This window comes from Vidua chalybeata, unplaced genomic scaffold (assembly GCF_026979565.1).
Source record: "Vidua chalybeata isolate OUT-0048 unplaced genomic scaffold, bVidCha1 merged haplotype W_reject_20, whole genome shotgun sequence".
NCBI lineage: Eukaryota > Metazoa > Chordata > Aves > Passeriformes > Viduidae > Vidua > Vidua chalybeata.
Window position 1 is genome coordinate 33780 of NW_026530348.1, and position 23844 is coordinate 57623.

At 49.0% G+C, this 23844-nt stretch overlaps 1 protein-coding gene and 2 long non-coding RNA genes across 5 annotated transcripts; 2 read left to right on the forward strand and 1 right to left on the reverse strand.

Annotated features, from left to right (window-relative positions):
• Positions 1-4670: 4670 nt before the first annotated feature.
• LOC128783162 (uncharacterized) lies at positions 4671-8823 on the reverse strand. The gene is made up of 3 exons (XR_008429019.1): positions 8143-8823; positions 5475-5520; positions 4671-4998 (listed from the first exon to the last, which is right to left on the reverse strand). It is a non-coding gene; the product is annotated as an uncharacterized LOC128783162 (long non-coding RNA).
• Positions 8824-11630: 2807 nt separating this feature from the next.
• Positions 11631-19275, forward strand: LOC128783163 (uncharacterized). Of its 3 annotated transcripts, XM_053933765.1 has the most exons (6): positions 11631-12265; positions 13632-13895; positions 14351-14715; positions 14917-15108; positions 15693-16197; positions 18164-19275. In XM_053933765.1, exons 1-6 carry the CDS (start codon positions 12247-12249, stop codon positions 18415-18417), a joined length of 1599 nt encoding a protein of 532 aa, XP_053789740.1. In that variant the 5' UTR covers positions 11631-12246; the 3' UTR covers positions 18418-19275. The 3 variants fall into 3 exon arrangements, with proteins under 3 accessions (XP_053789740.1, XP_053789737.1, XP_053789739.1); XM_053933762.1 differs by having other exon boundaries at positions 14351-15108; XM_053933764.1 differs by having other exon boundaries at positions 14351-14979.
• A 901-nt stretch (positions 19276-20176) lies between these two features.
• LOC128783170 (uncharacterized) lies at positions 20177-22751 on the forward strand. Its single transcript, XR_008429023.1, has 2 exons — positions 20177-20925; positions 21014-22751. It is a non-coding gene; the product is annotated as an uncharacterized LOC128783170 (long non-coding RNA).
• The last annotated feature ends 1093 nt before the right edge of the window (positions 22752-23844 follow it).

The window sequence follows — 23844 nt, forward strand, 5'->3', positions numbered from 1 at the left end:
TTCAGCATCTCAGCTGCCCTTCTGCTCTGTGACAGCTCTCCAGGCTTCTTGCCTTCGCCAGGCTGCAACGTGCCCGCTACTACCCAGAGCTGGGCAGGAGTGGGCAGAGAGCACGGCCATCTGCCAGCAGGTTGCAGCTTGCCCAGGAAAGTGCAGTGTCCTTGGAATGTGCAGCAAATCTTATTTCCTGGCAAGGTCGGGCTAAGTGAGCAGTGCTGGTACACTTTCTCCTTGAGAACTGGAGCGGAAAAGCTTTTGGCTAAGATGTAGGCGACTAGAGAGGCAGAATACGCAGCTCCGGAGCTGGCCGAAAGCAAGTGCCGCTTGCCGGCGTCTTTCGGCAGAAGCGGCGCTTCGGAGCGCACCGCTGCCGCTCCAGTGATCTGTGCGCGAAGTAGCCGCTTCTTGTCCTCCGGCAGCCGGAGATCGCGGTAGCTTGCAAGAGGCGAAGAACGAAGCCGCGAAGAAGCCGGCTTGTGTGCGAAGCTCGCAGACAGCTGCAGGACGGTGGCTGCTGCTCTCCTGCCTCTTGAATTCACTCTTGGCATGCCAATGGAAGGTGTTCCAGGACAACTTTCCTGGGTTTTGACATAGTCGTCATGCATCCCACCTTGGAAATTCTTGTTGCTCCCCAGAGGCTCCGAGATGCAGAGAACACGGTGGCAGCTGCTGAAAAGAAGGGCAACTGTGAGTTGGTCAAGAAGCAAGAACCTAGGCAGCTGCCTGTGCTTGGCAAGGAGCAGCTGCTGGATTCTTGCAATTGCCTTCAGTGCGCACAGAAGCCCGCTGCTCTGCTGCTTGCTTTTTCGCCTTCAGTCAATTACACACTGCTGAAGCTGAGGCAGGCTGTTCAGCTTTGCTGCTTTTCAGCATCTCAGCTGCCCTTCTGCTCTGTGACAGCTCTCCAGGCTTCTTGCCTTCGCCAGGCTGCAACGTGCCCGCTAGTACCAAGAACTGGGCAGGAGTGGGCAGAGAGCACGGCCATCTGCCAGCAGGTTGCAGCTTGCCCAGGAAAGTGCAGTGTCCTTGGAATGTGCAGCAAATCTTATTTCCTGGCAAGGTCGGGCTAAGTGAGCAGTGCTGGTACACTTTCTCCTTGAGAACTGGAGCGGAAAAGCTTTTGGCTAAGATGTAGGCGACTAGAGAGGCAGAATACGCAGCTCCGGAGCTGGCCGAAAGCAAGTGCCGCTTGCCGGCGTCTTTCGGCAGAAGCGGCGCTTCGGAGCGCACCGCTGCCGCTCCAGTGATCTGTGCGCGAAGTAGCCGCTTCTTGTCCTCCGGCAGCCGGAGATCGCGGTAGCTTGCAAGAGGCGAAGAACGAAGCCGCGAAGAAGCCGGCTTGTGTGCGAAGCTCGCAGACAGCTGCAGGACGGTGGCTGCTGCTCTCCTGCCTCTTGAATTCACTCTTGGCATGCCAATGGAAGGTGTTCCAGGACAACTTTCCTGGGTTTTGACATAGTCGTCATGCATCCCACCTTGGAAATTCTTGTTGCTCCCCAGAGGCTCCGAGATGCAGAGAACACGGTGGCAGCTGCTGAAAAGAAGGGCAACTGTGAGTTGGTCAAGAAGCAAGAACCTAGGCAGCTGACTGTGCTTGGCAAGGAGCAGCTGCTGGATTCTTGCAATTGCCTTCAGTGCGCACAGAAGCCCGCTGCTCTGCTGCTTGCTTTTTCGCCTTCAGTCAATTACACACTGCTGAAGCTGAGGCAGGCTGTTCAGCTTTGCTGCTTTTCAGCATCTCAGCTGCCCTTCTGCTCTGTGACAGCTCTCCAGGCTTCTTGCCTTCGCCAGGCTGCAACGTGCCCGCTAGTACCAAGAACTGGGCAGGAGTGGGCAGAGAGCACGGCCATCTGCCAGCAGGTTGCAGCTTGCCCAGGAAAGTGCAGTGTCCTTGGAATGTGCAGCAAATCTTATTTCCTGGCAAGGTCGGGCTAAGTGAGCAGTGCTGGTACACTTTCTCCTTGAGAACTGGAGCGGAAAAGCTTTTGGCTAAGATGTAGGCGACTAGAGAGGCAGAATACGCAGCTCCGGAGCTGGCCGAAAGCAAGTGCCGCTTGCCGGCGTCTTTCGGCAGAAGCGGCGCTTCGGAGCGCACCGCTGCCGCTCCAGTGATCTGTGCGCGAAGTAGCCGCTTCTTGTCCTCCGGCAGCCGGAGATCGCGGTAGCTTGCAAGAGGCGAAGAACGAAGCCGCGAAGAAGCCGGCTTGTGTGCGAAGCTCGCAGACTGCTGCAGGACGGTGGCTGCGCTCTCCTGCCTCTTGAATTCACTCTTGGCATGCCAATGGAAGGTGTTCCAGGACAAACTTCCTGAGTTTTGATTTTATTTTTCATGCATCCCACCTGTCACGATCCGCTTTTTGCGGGGTGTCGTGATGGTTCTTTTCACCGATCCCAAAAGTGCAAAAAGGCAAACAACAAGGGACTATCAGTTAATCACAACAAATGCACCTTTATTAGGGGCCAAACCAGTAAATGCGATAGTGGGGATCGGAAAGGAGATAAAAGGAGAGAGAGAGAGAGAAGAGGGGTATGGGAATAGCTACCAACACAGGCGAGATCCTCAGTGGTCCGGACGATGGGGATCCGTCTGTCGTGTCGGGGGAGTCTCCGAAGTTCTGGTCGACTCGGGGCTCCAGTTATAGTCCACAGAGGAAAGAGGGGGGAGCAAGTGGAACAACGAAAGTCCATTGTAATCGCCACGCGGGAACAGCTGAGTCCACAGAAACCACCAAAGCAAGACGAATACAATGAAGAATGAGTCCATTTGAATCACTGAAGGGAAACAGGTCATGTCATTAGTGGTCAGACCACCAATTTCCCCTCCTCCCTATAGCAGGGGTCTCAGTCTCAGTCCTTGGGAGGAGGGTTCTCATTCTTTGTTTGTCACAGTGGTAACGAGGCAGATGAGGGGTCTTCAATGAAGGACCCCGGGAGTCACCCCAAAAGTTCATTTGGCTTAAGAACGGAGATTAGAAGCAGGCCGCGCATCAGGCTGTCCCGTGCTGGGTCCACGTCAGGTCTTTGCCAAGTCCTTGCCAAGTCCTTGCCAAGTTCTTGCCAGGCCTTGTTCGGAACAGCTAGCATGACGGTTCAGTGGTTGCACCTGCACTGTGTCCTGTTCTAAGCCGGAACTGCAGTGGAGGAAGGGATTCTTTCTCGTGGCAATCGGAAGGCAGAATGGAAAATGAGGGGCTTCAGACGGGCTCTTACACCACCCCGTGACTGACGATTGCCCTCGAAAGATCTTCATCAGCAGGGTTCCATGGTGTCGTCGTGGAGTCTTCAGGACTCATCAAGTGTTGGCAGCACATTCCAGGGAAAAGGGAAGAGAAAAAGGAAAGGAAAGAGAAAACAGGAAAACTAAGACAAGAATTAAATCAGCAATAGTTTGTTTAAATAATAATCAATATTAATCAATTAAACAATAAATTGATCAAATAATAAACCAGTATAATCAATATTAAGCAGTAAAGTAATAAACCTAGTATCATCGATATTACTCAGTATAATTTTATAATCAAGAAACAAAAATAATTAAAACAGTGATTAAAGCAAATCATAAAAGAAAATGATGTAAAACATATCTACCAACCCTATAATCTTCTTGTGTCTACAGTCCTGGGAACATCTATAGTGTAAAGGATGTCGGCCAAGTGGTGTGCATTAATTATAGATGTTAATTTTGTTCATCGTTTCATCATTCTCCAATTTACAATAAGCAAGATTACTGATAAAACAAAACCAATCATAACTAAAATCAGAAGAACAACAACGGGATGGCACAATTTGTTCAGGATACCGGTGGCGGTGGGTGACCACCCGAAAAGGGTATCCCACCACTTGTGCTCGGCATCACTTTCCACCCTTTCTACAACACGATGTATTTCTTGCACATCATGATGAACAGTTACCAGAGTTTTCTGTCCATTCTCCTTGATTTTTCCTAGGATCTCTATTAGATCTTGATGAAGTAATAGTTGCTTTACCAAAGTAAGGTTCATCCCAATGGGAGTAGGCAGTAGCTTGTGAATCAACATGAGATTGGATTCTAAAAGTTCATGTAAGGTAACTGGAGCTACAAAAGAAAAATCACATCCTGCAATTTTAGTAAAGTTGCAAGCACAATAATTTGAATGATTTTTAGTATCTACTACTGTACTTTCTATAAACACAGTATCACAAGCGGTTCTGAAGCAGGCACGCCCATTGCCTGTAGATACAAGGACTGTTTCAGAAGTCTCGTTAGGATGAATATCAAAATGACAGCTATTTTGTTCTGTGTCTAAACAGATATCTTGAGCTATAATTGCGTTACCTTCACAGATAAACCCTAGTTGTTCTCGGATAGTACAGGACTCTAAATTGACAGTTTGCCATTTGTCATCAATTTGACGGGCCCATTCTCTATGTTCAGAAGGATAGAAAGTGGGTCCATCATGATTTAATCCTAATGCGATGCTAGGGAATATCAAATGCACTGAGGCATTACTTATGGTCAGCACAAAATGCTGTGGCTGTGTTTGTGTTAGGGTCATAGGTAAAATTCACTAAATTCCACCAGGATTGGAAATCTCTTTCAAAGTCAGTGGCACTGTCCCAGACTATTTTCCTAATCTCAGTAGGAAAAGTGCCTTCTTCACCTTCTCTTATAATTGAGGCAGCAACTGACTGCATCCATAATTGAGCCTGGATACAGCTAAGAGCTAAGGAAACATTGCTTTGTGTGGCATTAAGTGCATCAATGATCAATTTTTTATCCTTCACATTTATCTTTTCCCAATTTGGTAGAATGTTTGATAGCAAGCACTGATGTGTTCCCAAGGCCGATAAGGACGACTGCAGTGGTTGCTGTATTTTGGTCAAATCTCTAGTCGTAGAAGCCAATTTATTCATTAATACCTCTGAACTGATTCCCAATTCTGTTCCCACAACACCAGTTATGTCTCTTGGCACCCGCTTTTTAGGAGGGTTCCACTGTCGCAGCCAGGTTGTCCAAGCCTGAAAAGAGGTTTGCAAAAAGGGTGAACAAGCTGGTTGTATTTCTGAGACATTGTTTTGCATCAGCAATTTGACTTGTTTAAGAGACCATGCCGGATCAAATAATATCTGTTGTTGGCCAGTTTTCCTGATTATATATGGTCCAACTTCAAAAATTTTCGGGGTAAGCATAACTGGTGGCTGGGCTCGAGTGGTGGTAGTGGTGGTGGTATAAACCGTAGTAGATTGAGCTACAGCATTTATTATAAACTTAAAAGAAAGCCCTTTGGTGTTTTTTCCCCATAAACAAACCACTTCTGCAGTCTGTGTTAGTGTAAAATTGTGCCAACAATCCTGTACGCTTGGGTGCGTGCAGACCTTTTTGTGCTTAAAGAGAGCCTTTCACTTTTTCTGCATGCTACCACAATTAGTTCAGACCACGGTCACTCAGCTGGTTTCTGGCCATGGGGTTGTGGTAGGATGCAGAAAAGTATTACCAGTTTGATCATGGATTAGGTGGTCTTCATGTCCCTCGGAGTTCTTCTGAAAAAGTAAACACAACAGAATTCTGCCGCCGAGAGGCAGAAAAGTTAGAATGATGGAATTATCCAGCATGTATTTGTCCAATGCTCTTTCCCTAGAGCACCAGAGGCTTCCCATGCATATTTATTCAGAGGGGGTTTTAGCACAAGTGCTACTAGTCCTATAGTAAGAGAGGTCCACCAGAACAGGTTGGCCAGGGTCATGAGCTGGATTATTAGGATCATTTGGTAGAGAGCATAGGAGTCAGTGTAGATGCAGACCAAAGAGGAATTCTGTGCTTCTCGTTGAAAAACACGCCAGACAGCTATCAGCTCCCCAGTGTGTGCACTACCTTCTCCCTCTGTAATCATTTGCTCACCAGAGGAAAAGTGGAGGGCTTCTGCCCTATATTTCCATACTTTTCCTTTCCCTTTAGCAGAAGCATCAGTAAACCAAGAGTTTGCTGATTGTTTGGGGCAGAAAGGAGGGGTTACTTTGATTACAGAGGCAGGTTTGTCCAAGCTCTCAGTTTCTTGGATTGGTAAAGTTTTTACAGATCCTTCTGTCATTGAGAAGAAGTTACAGTAATGTTCAACCTGAGCATACCACTTTCTCACTAAGGCCCTCTGGGCCACCCCGTCAGGAGGGGGAGTCCCACTAGTGGCTGTCTTAATAACCTTGAAGGGGCCTCTCAATACAATTGGTTGTTTTCGTGCAATTTTTTCTACTTCTAGGAAAGCTAAGATAACCATCAACAATCCTTTTTCCCAGGTAGTGTATCTTTTCTCAGCATCTTTGGAACCACGGGAGTAAAAACCAACAGGTCTTGTCAGACCCTCAGCACCCCGCTGCCATATGTGTACTGACAGCCCTGAGGAGGCAAATCCCCATTCCACCTGGAAAGGATCTGTAGGATGGATAGGGGTCTGCAACTGCTTGATGAGCTGTTGCTTCAAAAATCAGCAATTGCAATGCTGACTCCTGAGAAAGACTCCAATCCCATTTCACCCCTTTCCTCAACAAGTCATAAAGGGGAACAAATGGGTCCTTCTGCTTACTAGGAAATCTATCTGGTCTTTCTACAGGAGATACAGCTGCTATCGTTTTTGGAAGGAGAATTGCTGTAGGTTTGAGTGATTCTGGAAGCCCACAAATTCAAGGGGTCGTTATCTCGGGCTTCACAGGTAATTGCATCAGGGATTCAAAGTCAGGAATTAATTTCTTTTTGAGAGTCATTTGCAGGCAAGCAGCTTTGTGCACATTTTCCAAGAGTTGGTCGGGGGTACTAATTCTAGCTATGGGATCTCCCTTTCCAAGGGGCTTGTTCCCCCGGCCCAAAAAGCTGCACGCTGTGTCAGGGACCATGTGTCACCTTTCTCTCCTGTTGTTAAGAAGACACCATGTCCCCAGTACCCACTGGCTTCCTGTTCAGTTAATTGAATTTGATCACCACCAGTGAGGGACACCCGGAAAACATATTCTGTTTCTGATTCATGTGGAGGGTGTCCATATTCCCTTTTAAGCTTAGCTAGCTCAGTGGCAGTGTTTAGTTGTGATGGTATGTGTTTGGTTGTGATGTGAGGTTGGAGATCATCATCACTGAGATAGCTATACACTGAGATAGTTTTAATCAAGGGTCTCAAGTGATGGCAGCAATGTTCCCCACAATTACTTGCTGCTTCAAGTTCTTGATGAGGATAGATTTGTTTCATGTGAGGAGTTTCCTTCTCCTCAGGCTCTGTAGAGGAATCAGCATGATGTGATTTGTTAACATGTTCCTCTGTTAAGGCAGCTCGCAATGCATAGATCACATCTTTTGCTTCATAGAACTGTTTTTGCAAATTTCAACTAGATTTTGAAGGGAGTCTATTATAGCATGTTCCTCACTTCTTCGCTCGAAGCCATTTTCTATAGCTGCCGTAAGACAAGCTCCCAAAACTGAGCATAAGATAGTTTTATTTTTGCCCAGTTTGAATTTTGTTTCATGTTGTAATGAACACACTCTATCAATAACATTTTCTAAGTTCAACCAATTACTCTGTGCCCATTTTTCTCCTTCCGTAGAAGGTCTGGCATTGTGTTTGGCTAGTAGTGCATAAAATTCAGCTTTAATTTCAAGGCTAAGATTGTCACTCATTTTGTGAAGGGACCAAAACCACGACAGGGAGCTACAAACTTAAGTTCCACAAAACTACACAGCCCTCGCTGTGTCGCCCTTCGCTTCCCTGGCTGGGTGAAAGGACAATAATCTGCCTGGGAGGCTCTGCTTAGTTGCTTCAAGTTGTCCCTTCCTTCCCAGACCAGATACACAACAACAACAAAACAAGTGTCCCGCCTTTTGCACTAGTGGATCCTTTGTGAATTTCCAAAGACAGTGTGGGTGCCTTTTCAGCTGCAACCCTTCTGTCTAGACAGAAATCCTGTCCGTGACGCCAATTTTAATGTCACGATCCGCTTCTTGCGGGGTGTCGTGATGGTTCTTTTCACCGATCCCAAAAGTGCAAAAAGGCAAACAACAAGGGACTATCAGTTAATCACAACAAATGCACCTTTATTAGGGGCCAAACAGTAAATGCGATAGTGGGGATCGGAAAGGAGATAAAAGGAGAGAGAGAGAGAGAAGAGGGGTATGGGAATAGCTACCAACACAGGCGAGATCCTCAGTGGTCCGGACGATGGGGATCCGTCTGTCGTGTCGGGGGAGTCTCCGAAGTTCTGGTCGACTCGGGGCTCCAGTTATAGTCCACAGAGGAAAGAGGGGGGAGCAAGTGGAACAACGAAAGTCCATTGTAATCGCCACGCGGGAACAGCTGAGTCCACAGAAACCACCAAAGCAAGACGAATACAATGAAGAATAAGTCCATTTGAATCACTGAAGGGAAACAGGTCATGTCATTAGTGGTCAGACCACCAATTTCCCCTCCTCCCTATAGCAGGGGTCTCAGTCTCAGTCCTTGGGAGGAGGGTTCTCATTCTTTGTTTGTCACACTGGTAACGAGGCAGATGAGGGGTCTTCAATGAAGGACCCCGGGAGTCACCCCAAAAGTTCATTTGGCTTAAGAACGGAGATTAGAAGCAGGCCGCGCATCAGGCTGTCCCGTGCTGGGTCCACGTCAGGTCTTTGCCAAGTCCTTGCCAAGTCCTTGCCAAGTTCTTGCCAGGCCTTGTTCGGAACAGCTAGCATGACGGTTCAGTGGTTGCACCTGCACTGTGTCCTGTTCTAAGCCGGAACTGCAGTGGAGGAAGGGATTCTTTCTCGTGGCAATCGGAAGGCAGAACGGAAAATGAGGGGCTTCAGACGGGCTCGTACACCACCTTGGAAATTCTTGTTGCTCCCCAGAGGCTCCGAGATGCAGAGAACACGGTGGCAGCTGCTGAAAAGAAGGGCAATTGTGAGTTGGTCAAGAAGCAAGAACCTAGGCAGCTGACTGTGCTTGTCGAGGAGCAGCTGCTGGATTCTTGCAATTGCCTTCAGTGCGCATAGAAGCCCGCTGCTCTGCTGCTTCGTGTTTTGCCTTCAGTCAATTGCACACTGCTGAAGCTGAGGCAGGCTGTTCAGCTTTGCTGCTTTTCAGCATCTCAGCTGCTCTTCTGCTCTGTGACAGCTCTCGAGGTGAAACAGAGATTTTTAGAGTTAGGTTAACAAAATGAATTAAGCATTTCTAATTTAGCTTGTAGAGTTATCTGTTGAATTTTCAACCTTTTACTTAAGAAACCTCTGCCTAATACAAAGGGCAAAGGAAAATGCAAATTTCGGAAGCTTCTTGCATAAAGAACAATACCAGAAGAAGCAAAGAACCCAGATAAAGAAGCTCCTCTGTCTCCAAGCCTATCAAGACTGACAGACGTACTCAGATAAGCACCAAAGGACCAAAAGCGCACGCGCAGAGAGGAAAAGTTCAAAAGTTCAATCATGAGGAAGACCACAATCTTCAGCCTCAGGACCACCAAGAGACCCCCGTACGACCACCACAGCAAACCACGCATGCCCAGAAGGGCGTGGACTTACTTAGCATGAGAAGCGAGGACAGGCGGGGCCAGGGGTTGAATACGCATGAAAAAGTCGTGCAGTGTATTGCATATGGAACGTCTTTAAGAATAAAAGTGTGGGTCAGACTGAGGCTCGGGGCACAAGTTTTGGAGAGCTATCTCACTTGTGCCGGGCGCTGACGTACATACCCACTTCATAACTAACCCAGGTTATGGAGTCTATTGATTTATTCCGCGTATCGTTTCAGTTGGCGACCACGAAGGGACTGCTCTGCTCACCCGCAGGTCCGGTTGGGAGCAGACACCCTCAGGCGCCACGGGGCTTTTCCCCGGAGGGACTCTGCGCCTCGGCTGTACACTGCGGGGAGCATACCACGGCCCGTCGACTAGCGGATGAAAGCGGTATGTATTAATTTATTTTCTTAAGGTTGGCACTGATAAGTCGCAAAAAGATGTTTTTGCGCGCAGGTTTGCCTAGGGGCTTGCAAGCAGACCGCCATCGGGGAGAGGCCGGCGGCGGGAGGACCTCCCCAGCTGATAGCGCGGCTCGGGGAGGGCGAAATCGCGATTTCAGTGTGTGGTGTGTGTCCCGATTGCAGTGTAGTGTGTCTGTTACGTCCGGACGTGCGTGCTTGTGCGTGTGTGTGTATGTGTGAGTGGAACGGTGATGCGCGGTGCGGCGTTGCTAAGATAGAGAGACGCGGCGCGGCAGTGCTAGAGAGCGCATGCGCAGGGCAGCTCTCAGCCCACACTACCTGCTAGTGCGGGTAGTGCGCATGCGCGGGGCAGCTCAGCCACACTACCTGCTAGTGCGGGTAGTGCGCATGCTCGGGGCGGCTAGCAGCCACTCTACCTGATAGAGCGGGTGGGGCGCATGCGCAGGGCAGCTCTCAGCCACACTACCTGATAGTGCGGGTAGTGCGCACTCTACCTGATAGAGCGGGTGGTGCGCATGCGTGGCACGGGCTGTCCCTGGCGAGCGAGGGGAGCGCGGCGCGGGGCTTAAGTCGGGGCTTGCAAAGGTGCTTTAGGCGCAGCCCAGCTGATAGCGCAGCGGGCGCGCGGGCACAAGCCGCGGTTTGAGGAGCTGCTTTGAACGCCGCTAGCTGATAGCGCAGCTAGTGGGAGCGTGGTACAAGCTAGGAGTTACAAGCACCGCTTACAAGCATCGCTAGTTGGTAAAAAGCTTGCAAAAGTAGCCAGCGAGCCAGCGGCTGGGCTAAGAGTTAAGTGTTTGTTATACAATAGCACTGCCCTTCAGTGTGAAAAGCTGTCACTGGTGTAGGAGGAGGGGTTGGGGAAGGCAGTCTAGGGTTGCCATGGGAAACAGCAGTTGTATGAGTTCTCCACCCCCTTTTGTAAGAGAATTGTACCCTCCCCCTGTCTTGTCAGTTATTGTTCAAGTCTGCCCCTTAGCCTAGAATCTTCTCTGTTCCACGTTTTCCCTTTGGTTCTTCCACCAAGAACACTCCTTTCCCTTTTCCCCACTGGTTAATGTTATATTTCCCCTCCCTTTAGCCTTCTCCCTGTGATAAATTGAGGCGAATAATTTGATTCAGCCTTTTTAAGGTCAACTAGAATTTTATTAATTACAGCAAGCAGTAGCAAGCAAAACAGCGCTGGGTGGGTAGGGGTCTCCTAACCGCCCCTCCTGCAGTGTCCCACACTGCAGTGCCCCACACCCCACCCCCCTTATTCAGTCTCTTTTATAGTTTCTTGGAGGTTTCTTCATTCGCGTCTCTTGCCATAGCTAGCGGTGGGCGTAGCTTGAGCATCCCTCTGCATCGTGTCTGCGTTATGTCGAGGCAGGTGATCGTTGGTTTCACAATCGGTTCCGGACAGTGATGGGCGTACCCGGAGCACTCCTACGTTGTCTAGTCCGGTGGCCGTTGCCTGGTGGTCGCTGATTTCATAATCAGCTCCGGCCATCCCCCAACATCCTTAGCCTGTGTCTGCAAGAGAAGCTAAGAAAAGCTCCCTAAATGGTGATTAATCATACTTGCGGTCTTGCCTTTTGCAATATGTCTATAGCCTTGCAATATGCCTATAGCCTTGCGGTTTGTAGCAGTTGCTTCTTTATTGTCCTTTTTTTAGTAAAACCCACAAGTTGCTGTTTCCCAACTTCACAGATGCTTCCCCTATCTCCTAACAAGCAAGCTAGTCCCTCATACTTTAATTTTATTTTTCCTCCTTTAATATTCCAATTCCTTTGATGAACAAACAAGTTACCACAGTTTATCACATCCCGATTGTACCCTCGAATGCTAAACCCTCCTACCCCTACGCAGTAAAAGAATCCTCACCCCGCCCTTCGGGGCTCTCGGAATCTGCCTCCCTTCTGCTTCGTTGTCTCCCTGTTTGCCCCTTCTGCGACCCTTCAATAAACGAGCAGGATTTCAGCAGCCCGAGTGTCCCTCCCGTTCTTCTGGTGGACCCTCAGATGTACCAGCTATCCGAGCTTCGTGCCGAGTGCCTAAAAGCCCCCACGGCTCGGCAAGTGGCTGCCCGAACAGGGACGGACACCAGCGGGTCCAGTCCTTGACCGTCTCCTGGAGATTGCCTGCTCTGTGACCAGCCTTCTCCAGGATTGCAAGTGGCGTTCGGGACCAGTTTCCTGGGACAGTCGCCCTTTCAGTTCGGAAGGCTTCTGTCTCCTGGGTTCTGCTGATAACCGACGGACCTTCGAGCTGCGCGGCAGCAGCAACGCCCTCGGACCAGCAGAAGTTCCACCAGACCCCTCTTCGATGTCCCCGTTTTATGCCTGTGTCCTTCAGAGGTATGCTTATCTTGCTTTTTCTTACGCCTGACTAGGCGTCACCTCCCTTTTTTGTTTTTTTTTGTTTTTTTTTCCTTTTCGAAGAGGGTGATTTAGCTGTGAGACCTGATATAATGGGTAACCGCCTGTCTCCAGCTCAACGGGAGTTTTAGATCCAAATTAAGTCCCACCTTGTTTTAGGGAACATTTCTTTTAATAAGAGAGATTTAAAGCCTTTTGTTAAATTTATTTTTGAACATTTTCCTGCTATTACACGGGAAGATGTTTTGGTGCCTGATTTCTGGGGAAGAGTTGGGAGAAAGATTTACGATTTACAAGTTCAGGGGAGGATTTCAGTCGGTCGTTTTTTTCCGCTTTTTCATTCCATTCTTAATTTGTTAAAAAAGAAGAGAGAGAGTTGGGTCCCCAGTTCACCTACCTCGTGTTCCTCCCCCCCCAATCCTATTCCCTCTTCCCCTAAGGGCGGATCGGGAGACAGATCCTGCCATACATCGGCACAGAGCTGCTGCCGTCTCCCTGCTGCTTCCCGATCCTCCCTGTCCCATTCGTGTGTTGGGACTGGCCACCCCAACACATGTCATTCCTGTTCCCTCTATACCAGAGACCCTAATCCTAGTTTGAAACCCTGTTGCTCTTTAGAGGACTTAACTGAACAAATAGGACAAAATGGCGCCTGCCTCATGGCGAAAAAAGACCAGCCCCAAGATGGCGCCCCTCCTTCTCCTTCACCCCAGAAAATTCCTGACATCTCGCCCCCGCCTCCTCCCCCCCCTCCGTCGAGTGCCGCCCCTGTGTCGGGACCCGTCCCCTCCTTCCGTCTGACCACACCCCTGGGTGGGCCCCCTGTGGCTGGGACCAGCCCCCAAGTGGGCCCAGCCCCCGTGGGTGGGAACCCCCCACCAGAAAGTCACGCCCCAGTGGGTGGGTCGGGACACGCCTCCTCCTCTCCTGCCACTGCCAGTACCGGAACCAGGAAGAAGCCTGGCCGGAAGCAGGCCATCCTGGCCTGTCGGACGCACGGTCTCCGGGACCCACCGGCCAGGGGGAGGCACCGTGCCCTAACCCAGCCTGCTTCATCCTCGGAAGAGGATGAGGAGAGTGGCAGCCCCCAGCATTCCAACAAGTCGGGGGGGGGGGGGTTGGGCAAAGATCAGAGAGGAGGCAATTAAGGATGGGAATTTGGAATTGGCACGGGACTTGGGCAGCTTTGCGGCACCGGTCATCCTCCGGCGGGGGAGGGAGCCAAAGTGGGAGCAAATTCCATACGCTGAGGTGAAGGAGTTAAGGAAGGCTGCCACAGATTATGGCAGAAACTCGCCTTTCTTTAAAAATGTGCTGGACTTAACATTTGCTGGACGTTTCCTAGTCCCCCATGATTTAAGGTATATTGCTAAGGCACTGTTTGCTCCCACCGAATGCGACCTCTGGGAGATTCATTGGAAAAAACTGTTGAAACCACTCCTGCGCAAGTATGATCTCGCAGAGGTGGTGGGAGAGGGGGATGAGGCAATGGAAGCCCTTGCTGGAGAAGGGGAGTTCAGCAGTCCGGAGGACCAAATTCTACTAGCACAGGAGCTGCTTCAGGACATAGCAGCAGCGGGAAAGGAGGCACTCCTGAAGATACCGGATGGTAAGATCCCCCTCCAAAACTTTTCTTCTATCATGCAAGGGCCTGAGGAGACTTTTATTACTTTTGTTGATAGACTGAAAGAGGCCATTGAGAGACAAATAGACAACGCAGAAGCTCGTGCAGAGCTTCTACGAAAGATGGCCATTTCTAACTCTAATTCGGAAACAAAAAAGATTCTCCGTGCACTACCTCAGGACCCCGAGCCCACCATCTCTCAGATGGTGGAGGCTTGCACAAAGGCAATGTCAATGGAGCACACGGTGGCCCTGGCTGTCAGCAAAGGGGTGGGAGAGGCCATGATAAACTTACAAAATACGCGCTGTTTTAACTGTGGTCAGCTGGGTCACATCCAGGTGAACTGTCCCCACTGGCCACAGATTCAACAACCTATCTTGCCCCCCCCAAGACCATATCCTAGGAACCCATTTTATCAAGATCACCAGTTTCATCTACAGCGACAAGGGTACCAGCCAGCGGGAAACTGGCGGCGAAGCGCGAGGAAGGGCCGCGCGACGACACCAAGTGGCCCTTCTCAGCATCCCAGCCTCCCGACCATCAGGGAGGACGAGTGGCCGCGCGGCCAAGTCCAGCAGTTCAGCGCAGCCACGAGGACGGACTCCGCCTCTTCCGCCGGACAGGTACCCTAAATCAGGGCAATCATCAGGTCCTCCGCAGCAGCGTCACCATCTCTCTCCAGGATGAGGACCTGACGAGAATTCCTGCTGGGTTCCTGGGCCCCCTCCACGACTGTCGGGACACCACCGTGCTCATCTTAGAAGACTCCTTCAACACGCCAAATGAAATCACCATCTTACCTGAGGTAGTGTGTTTTCCACCAGGAGAGGAGATCACCGTCTCCGTCATTTGTAACCACCCACCATTTACTTTAAGGAAAGGCGATCCTTTTGCTTTGCTTTACGTACTGGACACCCACGATGACCCGGACACAGAGAGACATGTTTTCTTCACCCAAAATGTATGTAAAGAAAGACCATTAATTGATGCCAAACTTTCTTTCCAGGGAAAGTCGGTGCAGATGCGGCTCATGGCAGACACAGGAGCTGACGTGACCATCATCCCCCAGGTGAGGTGGCCCAGCGACTGGGAGCTTGTGCCCCCTTGCGGCAGGATCTCCGGTGTGGGCGGAGCGGTCCACTCTCTGAGGAGTAGGCATCTTGTGTGCGTGGAAGGTCCGGAAGGACAATTGGCAACGGTGAGACCTTTTGTTGTCTCTTCAAACATACTATTATTAGGAAGGGATGTTTTATGCCAATGGGGAGCCCGCCTCGACATCCCTAGCCCTTTGTGGGATTTTTAGCGTGGGCCACTGCAGAGCGCACTTCCCCACCCCTGACCTGGAAAACCAACACACCGGTCTGGGTGGATCAGTGGCCCCTTCCATCAGAAAAATTGAGTGCGCTTCATAAATGAGTAGAGGAGCAGGTGAAACTTGGGCATTTAACACCTTCTACCAGCCCTTGGAATAGCCCTGTCTTTGTAATTAGAAAACCTGGCACAGACAGGTGGCGCCTGCTCCAAGACCTGCGAAGGGTTAATGATGTGATAGAAGATATGGGTCCCATTCAACCAGGCCTTCCGTCACCTTCTATGCTCCCCAGAGACTGGCAGCTAGCAGTGATAGACATCAAAGACTGCTTTTTTAACATTCCGCTCTACCCCGGGGATGCTCCCAGGTTCGCCTTTTCTGTACCATCATTGAATAGGGCTGAACCTTTTAAAAGATATCATTGGACATCCCTGCCTCAGGGGATGAAAAATTCCCCTGTGCTCTGTCAGACTTTTGTAGCGCAGATTTTATCACCTGTGCGTCGGCTTTTCCCTGAGGCCATCATCCTGCATGACATGGATGATGTGCTAGTTTGTGCTTCCGACTCGACATACCTAAAGGCAACACTGGACAAGACTATTAAGGCTATCAAAGCTGCAGGGCTCCAGATAGCAGAAGAGAAGATCCAATTCTCAGCACCATGGAGGTACCTCGGATTCCTCATCGCAGGAAGGACAGTGACGCCACAGACACTGACCATCAACAAGGATCCGAAGACTCTGCGAGACCTTCAGCAGCTGTGCGGAACGATCACCTGGATCCGCCCCCTCCTGGGACTGACGACTGAGGAGCTGTCACCTCTCTTCTGTCTGCTTCGAGGCGACGGAGACCTCGCCTCACCACGCGAGCTGACACCTGCCGCGCGGGAAGCCCTGCAACGGGTTGCTGTTGCTCTGAAGTCTCGCCAGGCACACCGCGTGGTCCGGACCCTTCCCGTGAACTTCGCGGTGTTGGGTAAGTGCCCCCACCTCCATGGACTTCTCTTCCAGTGGGATAACAGAGCATCTGATCCCCTGGTCATCTTAGAGTGGCTCTTCCTACCACACCAGCCCTCTAGGACGATCACGACCCCTGCAGAATTGCTAGTCACTTTAATAATGAAGGCACGACACCGCCTCTGAACCCTCGCAGGGTGTGACCCTGAGTGCATTTACTTACCTGTTAGATTAGATCAATTGGACTCGTTGTTGCAAACTAATGAAAATTTGCTCATTGCTCTGGACAGCTTCCCCGGACAAATTTCGGTTCACTATCCTAAGCATAAATTGTTTAAGGATACATTGCATTTGGCCCCGAGAATGTTTAAAAGCAAAACACCAATTCCAGGTGCTCTCACGGTGTTCACCGATGGGTCGGGCAGATCCCACAAAATCGGTGATCACTTGGAAGGACCCGGACAGTCAGAAGTGGGAGTCTGACGTCCAAGTGGTTGAGGGTTCCCCCCAGATGGCGGAACTTGCCGCAGTCGTGAGAGCATTCAAAAAATTTCAACAGCCTCTGAATGTGGTCACTGATTCGGCCTATGTCGCTGGGGTAGCAGAAAGGGCCGAAGGTGCCCTCCTCAAAGAAGTTTCAAACACAAATTTATACAGTTTACTCTCTGATCTCATTTGGCTACTTTCCCATAGAGAGCAACCTTATCATATCATGCACGTAAGGGCACACACCGATTTACCCGGAGAGATCACTGAGGGTAATCGGAAAGCGGACCTCCTAGCCATGTCAACACAAATATCTGCAACCGCTTCAACCACCTTACCAGACATACTCCGGCAAGCGCGGCTCAGCCGTGCATTTTACCACCAGAATGCCCCGGCTCTAGTGCGACAGTTTAAGATCTCGATAGCACAGGCAAGAACCATTGTTTCTACCTGCCCGAGCTGCCAGTCTTTCGCTCTTCCTTCCCTCATTTCGGGGACAAATCCCCGAGGGTTGGGAGCGCTAGAGATATGGCAGACAGATGTAACACACTTCGAGCCGTTTGGTCGGATGAAATACATACATGTCTCTATTGACACGTTTTCCGGCGCAGTGTTTGCCTCCGTCCATGCAGGCGAAAAAACCAGGGATGCCATGAAACATCTTTTCATGGCATTCTCTACGTTGGGAGTCCCATCTCACATAAAAACTGATAATGGCCCATGCTATGCGTCAAAGCGCTTCGGTGAGTTTGCGCAACAGTGGGGAATTTCCCATACCACCGGAATTCCCCACAATCCTACAGGACAGGCGATAATAGAGAGGGCCCACAGAAATCTAAAAAGGCTCCTTGAACAACAACATAAGCCGGACATTACAGTGAGCCCAGCCGAAAGGTTATGTAAGGCCCTGTATGTCCTGAATTTTTTAAACTGCTCAGAAAGGGAGCCTGACCCTCCTATTATCCGCCATTTTCACAATAACACCAGAGCGCAACTCGCCGAGAGGCCACCAGTCTTGATAAAGGACCCAGAATCCAAAGCTATCCAGGGCCCTTTCCCTCTAATAACCTGGGGGAGAGGGTATGCCTGTGTTTCTACAGATAAAGGACCAAGATGGATTCCGGGGAAATATGTCAAGCCCTTCGTAGAGGTGCCAGCTCAGCAAGACAACGTGTCCTTGGTGCAAAGCACCGAGAACACCTCATCGCTGGACGGAGTTTCCACTGCCTGGAAGAGGAGGAGAAGAAAGACCGTTCCTCCCAATATCGTCACACGTGTCATGATTACCCGAAGATATTTTCCCCCGCTGAACTCTACGTACCCAATTACCCCATCGCCCCCTGTACCCTTTCCTTTCCCCTAACCTCCCCTTTCCCTCAATCCTTACCCCTTTTCTCTAATTTTATTTAGTGCTTATTTAGTAAATAAAAACGGGGGAGGTTGGGGAGGGACCACTGAGGAAAATTTATCATTCAAGTTATGCTTTCTTTTATCACAAGACGCTGAGGATAACTACCGCCTTGAGGACACCTCTGAAACATCTGATGCTCCTGATCGTCATCATCTGGCTGTCACCGGTCAGGAGCTGGATAGTCCCACAGCTGAGAGAAAACATATGGGTCACGCTGGCGAAGTCCTTGAAGCAGGACAACTTCTGTATGGCCATGGGAAGTGTGGACAATCCGTTATCCACGTGCCTGGTAGGAGTCCCCCTGTCGCCAAACGACTATCCATATGCAGGAAAAAAACCTAATCCTGTGGACACCTGGGATGAGTGGACGAGGATTCTGCCATATGCACCACAGGAGCCCCAAGAATTGGACCTATTGGGCTCCTCTCAGGCAACATATTGTGTCAGGTTTAGGTACCAGCCCTCCCAGAAAGACTGGGATCAAATGGCTAAACTCCACCCCGCTGGTACCCAAGAAGTAAAAAGACACGATGTATCTCCCCACGATGGGAGATACCATGCAGCAAATTGGTGCAATTACACCTCGACCATGGTATCTAGGTCCTCCTCAGTTCCCAGGGTGCTCCCCAGGGGGTTTTTCTCATCTGCGGCGACAGGGTGTGGGCAGGGATTCCCTCCCAAATCCAGGGAGGCCCCTGCAGCCTTGGGCAGCTTACCACACTGACACCGAACAAAACCCAAATTTTAAATTGGAAAAACGAAAATAAATTGGCTCGCAAAAAGAGATCCTATAACCAATTCGACGAAAATTGTGATTCAAAAATTTACAATTGGGGAAAGACGAAGAGAGTCACGGTATCCATATTTTTACCATGGTATGCCACAGCAAAGGCCCTCGGTGAGCTTTCTCACCTCGAGTGTTGGCTCAGTAAGCAGGCCAACGCCACGTCCGCTGCCCTTTCCGACTTGCTAGCGGACGAAGAAGTCACCCGGCACGCCACACTGCAAAATAGGGCTGCTATTGACTTCTTACTGCTCGCCCATGGCCACGGCTGTGAGGACTTGGAAGGAATGTGCTGCTTCAATCTGGCATCAAAGAGCACATCCATCCAAGCTAATATCCAGCGGATCCGAGAGCAAGTTGACGACCTCAAGACTGAGACCTCGACTGTAGATCCTGTGAATAAACTGCTGTCTCAATGGGGTGTCCCAGGGTGGGTTGCTATCATCCTCAGGGGACTCTTTTGGATCTTTCTGATAATGTTCATGATCTCGGTTGCTTTATTTTTGTTTAGACGTATGTTGCTTAAAACGTTGGGAAGTGCTTATTTAATAAATAAAAACGGGGAGATGTAGGAGGAGGGGTTGGGGAAGGCAGTCTAGGGTTGCCATGGGAAACAGCAGTTGTATGAGTTCTCCACCCCCTTTTGTAAGAGAATTGTACCCTCCCCCTGTCCTGTCAGTTATTGTTCAAGTCTGCCCCTTAGCCTAGAATCTTCTCTGTTCCACGTTTTCCCTTTGGTTCTTCCACCAAGAACACTCCTTTCCCTTTCCCCCACTGGTTAATGTTGTATTTCCCCTCCCTTTAGCCTTCTCCAGATTGTACCCTCGAATGCTAAACCCTCCTACCCCTACGCAGTAAAAGAATCCTCACCCCGCCCTTCGGGGCTCTCGGAATCTGCCTCCCTTCTGCTTCGTTGTCTCCCTGTTTGCCCCTTCTGCGACCCTTCAATAAACGAGCAGGATTTCAGCAACCCGAGTGTCCCTCCCGTTCTTCTGGTGGACCCTCAGATGTACCAGCTATCCGAGCTTCGTGCCGAGTGGCTAAAAGCCCCCACGGCTCGGCAACTGGGAGATCCTTTGCATTACAGGGCGAATAAAGGGGGGATGAATGTGTGTGAATGAGAGGCGGGCTGGTTACCCCAGACCTGCTAAGCGAGAGCGGCAGTCTCCCATGCTGCGTTTCCGTCTTTTTCGCGAGAAAAGCGGCCAGTAAAGAGACTAAGCGAGTGATAAAAAGAGTGAGAGAACCCCCCCTGGGACTGGGTCTCAGAGAAAGAGTGGGACCCCTTAGTGGGGGGGGGGGGGGGGGGAAGGAAAAGGTAATTAATTAGAAAAAAAAATTAATTAAAAGGTAAAAAGAGGGTTTTCTTGGCATAATCTATTGGGGAAAAATAAAAGGTAAAATGTGTAGGAGGGGCCCCTAAAAATTCTGCTGGATTGAGGGATAAGAATGCCCAAGAACATCCAAGATCAAACCTGCTGGATTGAGGGATTAATGTTCCAAGAGCATCCAGGGTTAAGTCAAACCTGCTGGGTTGAGGGATTAACATTCCAAGAGCAGCCAGAATTAAGTTTGCTGGGTTGTTGAGAGCACCCAAGATTGAGTAAAAATTTTGCCAGTTTGAAGATAAGTCTGACAGGATCTAGAGTTGGGAACCACACAGCTAGATTGAGGGGTATCCAAGAACACTGGGACTAGCCAGGGACACCTAAAAGTGTAATAGGTGTGTTGAAAAATAAAAGGTACCTTGTTGTTGTGGTTGTTTTGTTATGTGTAAGAGTAAGTAAAAATAAAGTTAAGTGAATGTAGACGAAGGAAAGTATATGTATGCATCCTGCCCTGTTAAGCAGCCTCACTGTGCTTCCCTGCTGTGACTGACAAACACAAGTTACGAACCCTCAGAACTGAAAAAGTTCAATCAAATATTGCTTCCATTGATGACCATGATATTGTCTATAATACCTTGTTACAACTTATGTTATGTAAGTGTTAATACCCCTATCCTACCAGTTCGTAAACCTGATGGGTCATACCGGTTAGTACAGGATCTGCGGGCCATAAACAAGGTAACTGAGGATCTGTATCCTGTGGTGGCCAATCCCTACACGTTATTAACTTGCTTAACAGCCGAGCTAACTTGGTTTACCGTTTTAGATTTAAAAGATGCCTTCTTTTGCCTTCCTATCCACGAAGCCAGAAAATTTTTGCATTTGAATGGGAAAATCCTAAGAGCGGGCGAAGAACTCAACTGACATGGACCAGACTCCCACAAGGATTCAAAAACTCACCCACTTTGTTTGGAGAACAACTTGCAAAAGAATTAGAGACCTGAGAAGCCCCTCCAGAGGAAGGGAAGTTGCTACAGTACGTAGATGACATCCTGATAGCCACACGGACAAGGGAAGCATGCATGGCCTGGACGATAAGCCTCTTGAACTTTTTGGGGCTCCAAGGGTACCGAGTATCAAAGAAAAAAGCCCAAGTAGTAAAACAGAAAGTAACTTATCTGGGCTACGAAGTCAGTGCTAGACAACGTACCTTGGGCCAAAGCCGAAGGAGGCAATATGCCAGACCCCAAAACCTCAGACTGTAAAGGAACTACGAACTTTCCTGAGGATGACAGGGTGGTGCAGGTTATGGATCTATAACTATGGACTGTTTGTTAAGCCCTTCTATGAACTGATTGCAACTGAAAGCAGGAACATCCAAGAGACAAAGGAAGCTACGCAAGCTTTCAACCAGCTGAAAAAAGCCCTCATGTCAGCTCCAGCCCTGAGATTGCCGGACGTGAGTAAGCCTTTCCTTTTATTCTCCCATGAGAAGCAAGGAATCGCCTTAGGAATACTAGCACAGGACCTCGGCCCATATCGGAGAGCAGTGGCTTACTTCTCGAAGCAATTGGATACAGCAGCTAAAGGGTGGCCTGGGTGCCTCAGAGCTGTTGCAGCAGTCGTACTGAACATCCAAGAGGCACACAAATTCACCCTAGGCCAGAAAAGAACTGTGCTAGTGTCTCACACAGTGTCTGCAGTGCTAGAGGTAAAAGGTGGGCATTGGCTTTCCCCACAACGGCTCCTGAGATACCAAGCTATCATAGTGGAGCAAGATGATGTAGAGATAGTAGTGACTAACATTGTCAATCCAGCCTCCTTCCTCAGTAGAAACCAAGGGGAACCAGTGGAACATGACTGCCTGGAGACCATTGAAGCCACCTACTCCAGCTGCCCTGACTCGAAGGACACCCCTCTGGAGAATGCAGAAGTCTCGTTTACTGATGGAAGCAGTTATATCATCAGTGGAAAACGGCACGCCGGGTAGGCAGTTACAACGTGCAAGGAAGTAATATCATCTGGGCCCCTGCCAACAAATACCTCTGCACAGAAGGCCGAGATAATTGCTCTAACTCGGGCCCTAGAATTGGCAAGAGGGAAAGAAATAAACATCTACACGGACTCGAAGTATGCATTTGGAGTAGTGCATGCTCACAGAGCCATTTAGAAAGAGAGAGGACTGCTGAACTCTCAAGGGAAAAATATTAAAGATGCATCAGAAGTACTGCGACTTCTAGAAGCAGTCCAGTTGCCAGAGAAAGTAGCGATCATGCACATTAAGGCACATCAGAAGATAAACTCAGAATTGGAAGAAGGAAACGAGCTGGCAGATAGGGAAGCAAAAGAAGCAGCAAGAATTGAGGTCATAACTGAGGCAGCCCTGATTCCAGACGGGCAAATTTCCCCTAAAGGTAAGCCAAGATACAACAAACTAGAAAAAAAATTAATCTATGAGCAAAAAGGAGACTATAACCAAGAGGGATGGGCCACCATAGAAGGAAAATTAGTTCTACCCTCCTATTTATTATGGTCCCTAATAAAGGAAGAACACCAGAAAACCATTGGGGTATTGATGCTCTATCATAACTAGACATTTACAACTCGACTATGTGACCTTTGCCTCCAGACCAACCCCAAAAATACTCCCAAACCAAAGCTTAGCCAGATGAGGAAGGGTCATGGGCCGGAGCAGCAATGGCAGATTGATTGTACAGAATTGCCAAGAAAAGGGGGGTATAAGTTTTTACTGGTGCTAACAGATACCTTTTCAGGATGGCCAGAAGCATTCCCCACCAGGACTTCTAAAGCTCAAGAAGTAACTAAGGTATTGGTACAAGAAAACATACCACGCTTTAGAGTCCTGGCCACAATCTCCTCAAATAGAGGACCACATTTTATTGTAAAATTCGTGCAACAAGTTAGCCAATACTTGAACATAGACTGAGAACTTCACACCCCATATAACCCACAATCAAGTGGTCAGGTAAAAAAAAAATGAATCATTTGATCAAACAACAAATTGTACAATTGGGACAAGAAGCTAATTTGTCATGGACTCAATCCCTCCCATTAGCACTACTGCAGATCCGAACCAAACCCAAGACTAAAGAAAAGCTAAACCACTTTGAATTGCTTTATGAAAAACCATATGGGGTGCGAAAGAGAATGTCTACCCAAGACATGTCACTAACCTCCTGTATGTTAAGTCTCTTAACTTGGTGTATCCAGCACCAATCACTAGCTAATAAACACAAGTCATAACTAGTGAAATACACTGTTTAGAAGACTTTATGTCACCCAATTATAATTCTATTAATTTTAGTTACTGTAAGTTTAATGATGTCTACTTTAACACTCATGTAGAATTCGAGGATGTTAAAACACATGGCCAGTCTGACATCACTCTCTAGAACTCATAGAATCTTACTGAAAGAGGACGGTCATGATAGTAGATCAGAATTTAAATCAAGACCCCTGTAGTAAAAGAATTTACTATATTTTAAGAAAAGGGGGGACTGAAGCAGAGATTTTTAGAGTTAGGTTAACAAAATGAATTAAGCATTTCTAATTTAGCTTGTAGAGTTATGTGTCGAATTTTCAACCTTTTACTTAAGAAACCTCTGCCTAGTACAAAGGGCATAGGAAAATGCAAAT

Coding starts and splice junctions, on each gene's coding strand:
- LOC128783163 (XM_053933762.1), top strand. Junction 13,896..14,350: donor ACTCCTGAAGATACCGGATG/GTAAGATCCCCC, acceptor TTTCATCTACAG/CGACAAGGGTACCAGCCAGC. Junction 15,109..15,692: donor CGGAAGGACAATTGGCAACG/GTGAGACCTTTT, acceptor GTGCTCTGTCAG/ACTTTTGTAGCGCAGATTTT.